The sequence below is a fragment of the Belonocnema kinseyi genome, chromosome 1 (assembly GCF_010883055.1).
Source record: "Belonocnema kinseyi isolate 2016_QV_RU_SX_M_011 chromosome 1, B_treatae_v1, whole genome shotgun sequence".
In the NCBI taxonomy this organism is placed as follows: Eukaryota; Metazoa; Arthropoda; class Insecta; order Hymenoptera; family Cynipidae; genus Belonocnema; species Belonocnema kinseyi.
In genome coordinates this window covers 58,937,927-58,942,706 of record NC_046657.1, presented here as the reverse complement: position 1 = coordinate 58,942,706, position 4,780 = coordinate 58,937,927, and the positions used below count along the sequence as shown (strand labels likewise).

At 28.0% G+C, this 4,780-nt stretch overlaps 1 protein-coding gene across 1 annotated transcript in view; it reads right to left on the bottom strand.

Moving 5' to 3' along the window:
• LOC117173708 overlaps window positions 1-2,851 on the bottom strand; it is a 9,985-nt gene extending 7,134 nt beyond the window's left edge. Inside the window, exon 1 of the mRNA XM_033362352.1 lies at window positions 2,754-2,851. Coding sequence (XP_033218243.1) covers window positions 2,754-2,811 — 58 coding nt within the window. The 5' untranslated portion in view covers window positions 2,812-2,851. The remainder of the gene's footprint in view (window positions 1-2,753) is intronic.
• Window positions 2,852-4,780: the final 1,929 nt, after the last annotated feature.

The following is a 4,780-nucleotide window of genomic DNA, read 5'->3' as shown; positions in this document are numbered from 1 at the left end:
TTCAGTGAAGTTCCTACCAAAATGCAGTACCTAAACGTACTTTATTGTACTTTAATACATTTCCCAAAGTTTCAGCTCGATATTTTATTTACAAAAAAAGTTTTTAGGTTCAAAAACATATTCAGTGAACTGAAAAACTGTGGTCGGTAATATAGGTATTTAGCTGTGTCACATGCCCTTATGTTAAAATTTTTTAATTTATCTGCTATATCATCAGAGATTGTACCTTACCGACAGTAGATCAACCCTCCAAACCATGAAAGCAGAAAATCTACACAATATGGATCAAGTTAAGAATCTTCAATAACAGAAAAATGCTTAACGTCTTAATAAGACTAGATGGAAAATAATATTTTTAAATTAAAATTATTTCTTGAAATTTCTTGAAACTAGATTTCCATCTAGTCTTGATCTACTGGTTGATCTACTGTCGGTAAGGTACAATCTCTGATGATATAGCAGATAAATTAAAAAAATTTTAAACAATTACTTGTACCATTAACACCTAGCTAAAAATTAGCGTTATGTTCTTGAATTAAGAGTTCTTATTCTGATCCCTCCAATAGCTTAATTGGAAAAGCACCTGACCGGAAATCAGAAGTTTTGTGGTTCGATTCCCAATGGAGTGAAGATAGAGTAGGATCTTTTTTTCAAGAAATAATTTTAATTTGTAATTATGATTTTTTTATAGGTTTCTAAGGATATATTTGTAAATACTCTTATTCAAATTATCAAGCAGAATATATTGTTCATAAAATAAAAAGATGGCTTAGTTTGCATTGCATTAATTTTATTTTATGATTTTATTTTTAAAATTTTCCTTATTGAGAACCTGCATTGCAGTGACGACACGGCCACCCGAAGGCCAAGTCTATTGTCCGATATCATAGCTTAAATTTTGAAATTTAATTGTTTAAATCTTTAAAAAAGGCCCCAAATATTATTATTCTAACCTGAAAATTGGAAAATGTATTGTATGAAAATGGAGGAACATTTGCAAGAAGTTTCATCTCAAAAGAATCCCCTTAAACATATCAAATTGTACACTGAAGTTGGGCTCATTTTATACTGATAATTTGTCATGCAAATGACTAAGTCGTTTTTTTTTTAAGGAACCTGCATTTGCTCCAGTACAAATCGCCTCATATATTTCCGACATTTTTTCAAGGATATTTCAGATTTTATTTTATTTGTTCAGAAATAAAAGAATTGTGCAGCTAATCCAATTTCATAGCGCAGCCATTGACAATAGGTCCACAATAGATAGAGCCTTTTTTGTGCACTATAAAATTATGAACATTTTTTCACATCACATATTCGACCTAAAATCAACAGTTCTCGAGTTATTTTAAAAAACATGTTATTGCTTAACACTTTCCAAAATTTCGGAACTTTGTCGTATTTAAAAAATAATTAATTTGTAAGTAAAATTGTTATTTGTAGAAAAATTCGAGTAATTTTCAGTGATATTTAGAGGTTTTAAGTAAATTCAAAATGAAATAAAAACTATAAATGATTTCCAATTATTTTTACGAAGTGTTTGATTTCTTTTTTGGTTGGAAATTCTACTATTTGTCTTCTTGCTTGAAATCACTCATCTCGGTATGCTGAAAAGTTAACTATTTTGTTAAAAATTCAACTATTTTCTTGAAAATTGAATTAGATTTCTAGGAAATTGAAAATGATTTTTTCTTTTGAAAAATAATTTTAAGCTCGAATCATTTTAAAAGAATTAGAAATTTGATCAAACACCATCAAATGTTCCTATTGGAATTTGAAAAAGGTCAAAATTATTTTTCCCTAAAAAAGAAGAGAAAATAATTTTCGTTTTGGACAAAAATAAAAATAGGAAAGAAAAATGAGAAGGCAACCAACCCAATCCCAATCCTTCTCTTTTTCATTTCTTTCGTCTTTTTTATTTTTATTCATATCATATTACAAAAAAAAACATTTGTAAAAAATAAATACCAACGTTTCGGTACTCATATTTAGACTTTTTTTAGTTTAAACGCATTTAATTGGAAATTGTCAAAGTATAAAAGTGTTTGTACTTTCCATTTTATAGGTCTTTTTAATTATTTTCAAGCTTTTCGAAATTCTAAAAAAAGCTTTTAGATTTTTTATTTTAAATCTGCATATTTAAATTTTGCTATAACTTTTTGGTTTCAAACACTTCGTTTAAATTATTTAATACCATTGCAATTTTTTTTAAAATAATAATTAATCTATTGTTGTTTATACTTCAAAACTAAACAATTTTACTTACAAAATAAATGTTTTTTAAAAAGGAAAATTAAAATTGTAACGTTTAAAGTTTAAAAGCCCTTTGAAATTGTATAGATTTGAGGGTGTCGATATTAAACAATTCAAATAGGATCGGTTGAAAATTACATATTTGTAATAATTAAACACCAACGTTTCGGTACTTATACAGCATCCGAATCAAGGCAACAAAATTTATTTGAAAATAAATAAAATGCGTAAGATTGCGCAATATACTCGAGTGCGCAATGTCCCTTTTCGCTAAGCCGGTGGTATTTTGCGGGCAGGAGTCGCAACCTGCTCTTACCCCACGAGCTTAGAATTTGCATAGGCCAGCAATTCTAGGAATTACTAAACCGTGGCTTACTAAACCGAGATTTGGGTGTATTGCCAAATAAAACAGAAAAGTAAGAATACCAGTTAAAGAATGTAAGCGTGAAATAAAACCGGAAGATCACAACAAAATGCTAATCGGATAATAATATATTTACCAAGAGAATGTAGGAAAATTGATATGCTGAGTAATAGAGTGCCAGCGGCGATCTTCATTTTCTGTTGTAGTAGATTTAACTTTAGATGATACTAATTTATTGAAAAATACTTTACTGCTTGACGAATGAAATTTCGACGAGATATTTCCATTTATATACTAGGAGGCTGTCTATATACCACATACCTAATTTTTGTTTTTCAATGCCCCTCTTAGACCCCCCCCCCCCCAAAGCTGTCTACGCGGAATATTTGGCGACTACTAGTTCCTAACTCTATTTCATCACATACTTTTCATTTCACAATTTAAACAAAGATTCGATCAAAACAGATCTTTTTTGGTCCAGCGTTATCTCTGCCTAAGTTTCAAGTCCTGTAAATATTTGTAAGATCGAATATTGTGGAGGGGGATTTTCAAGTAGAAATGTGTGTTACCATGATGTAGGGTGGGGTGGAGTAAAAAAAATATTTTTCTAAAGTGATCATTCTTTTCCAGTTTTTCGAAATTGAGGCCAGATTTTAAAATTTGACTCAAGGCTTACAAAAAAGTAGGTCGAAAAAGTAGTGAAAAGCGTGTGCATGGTGTAAATGATTCTTGTTTTTCTATTTTGAAACACAAGCCTGTGTTGGTAGAAAAAACTGTAGCAAGAAAAAAATTGGGGGGATTTATATCTTATTTCACCAATTCAACAAAAGAGTTCGCTTCAAACTAATCCGTTAAATTTTTGATTAAAAAAAATTACTTCTCAATAAAAAGTGTTAAGAGTTTTAAAGTTTCAAATTAAGAAGATTAATTTCTAACTAAAATTTGTATACAAATTACAAATTATGTTATTATCAATCAGAGTACATTGAAATATATTATATTATTATATAATATCTAATAATTGATAATAATATAATATCATGTCGAAAATTTCAAGTACATTTGTAATAAAACTTTGATTACAAGAAAACCAATTAATATAAAACACAACTGTAGTGTAACATCATCACCTTCATTGAAATAATAGCTATTTTCAGTTCATTTATCTAGTGACAAGGTTAGTAATTTCAGGGCTATCAATTTTTTTAATAAAAATGTATAAATTAAAATTCTATTTCATGATAAAATTTATTTCTAAACTTTGTGAGGTTAAATTTTTTTTGGAAACTGAGTTATTTAAAAAGACATTTAGAACTGTTAATAAATATTATTTTTTCTGCCTTCAATTTATTCAACAATCTAAAGTATTATAATGGCCCATTTAAAATTTAATTTTTTTCACTCGTTTTCAAGAGACAATATATACTTACATATTGCGAAATTAAATTAGGTGGTCTTAACACTTTTTTTGCTTACTCCTCAAATACGACTCGTTTCAAATCAAATCTCTAATATTTGTTCACCTTCAAGCGTCTGGACTGTCACAGAATACAAACAATTCGATTTTTTCACTCACTATGTCAATTTTTAGTTGACAACAATGAAAATTTTCCATACAATGCCGCTTGAATTCTATTATATGAGATTTTTTTTTATTTGGAGAGTTACATTTTTTATCAAAAAAAAAGTTTCCCTAAAATTAACACAGCTAGCAGCCATATTAGATGAGTTAGAGGGGGGGGGGGGGTAATATCCATTTTCGATTTTTTCTGGTACTATCGTTAGAAAAAATTTAAAAAAATTCAATGAACGGGATTTAAGATAATAAAAAAAACCACAAATTAAAGTACTACAAGTAGAACTCTTGAATGTTTAATTATTTGAAATTGAAGTTTCAAAGTTTTTAAATTATAAATATTTATGTTTAAATGCTCAATAATTTACACGTATAAAATAAAAGTTAGGTACTAACACTTCTCAACTGAATAATTTTTGATGAAATGCAGACAAACAGAAAAATTTGTAACTTTTACAAATTATAATGCTTTAAACAACTTTAAGTTACAAACCTTGAAAATTAAGGAATTATTTTTTTAACGGAATACTTCTTGAATTGAAAGTTCAATTATTTTCATTTGAAATAGTTCAAACATCCTTGAGAAA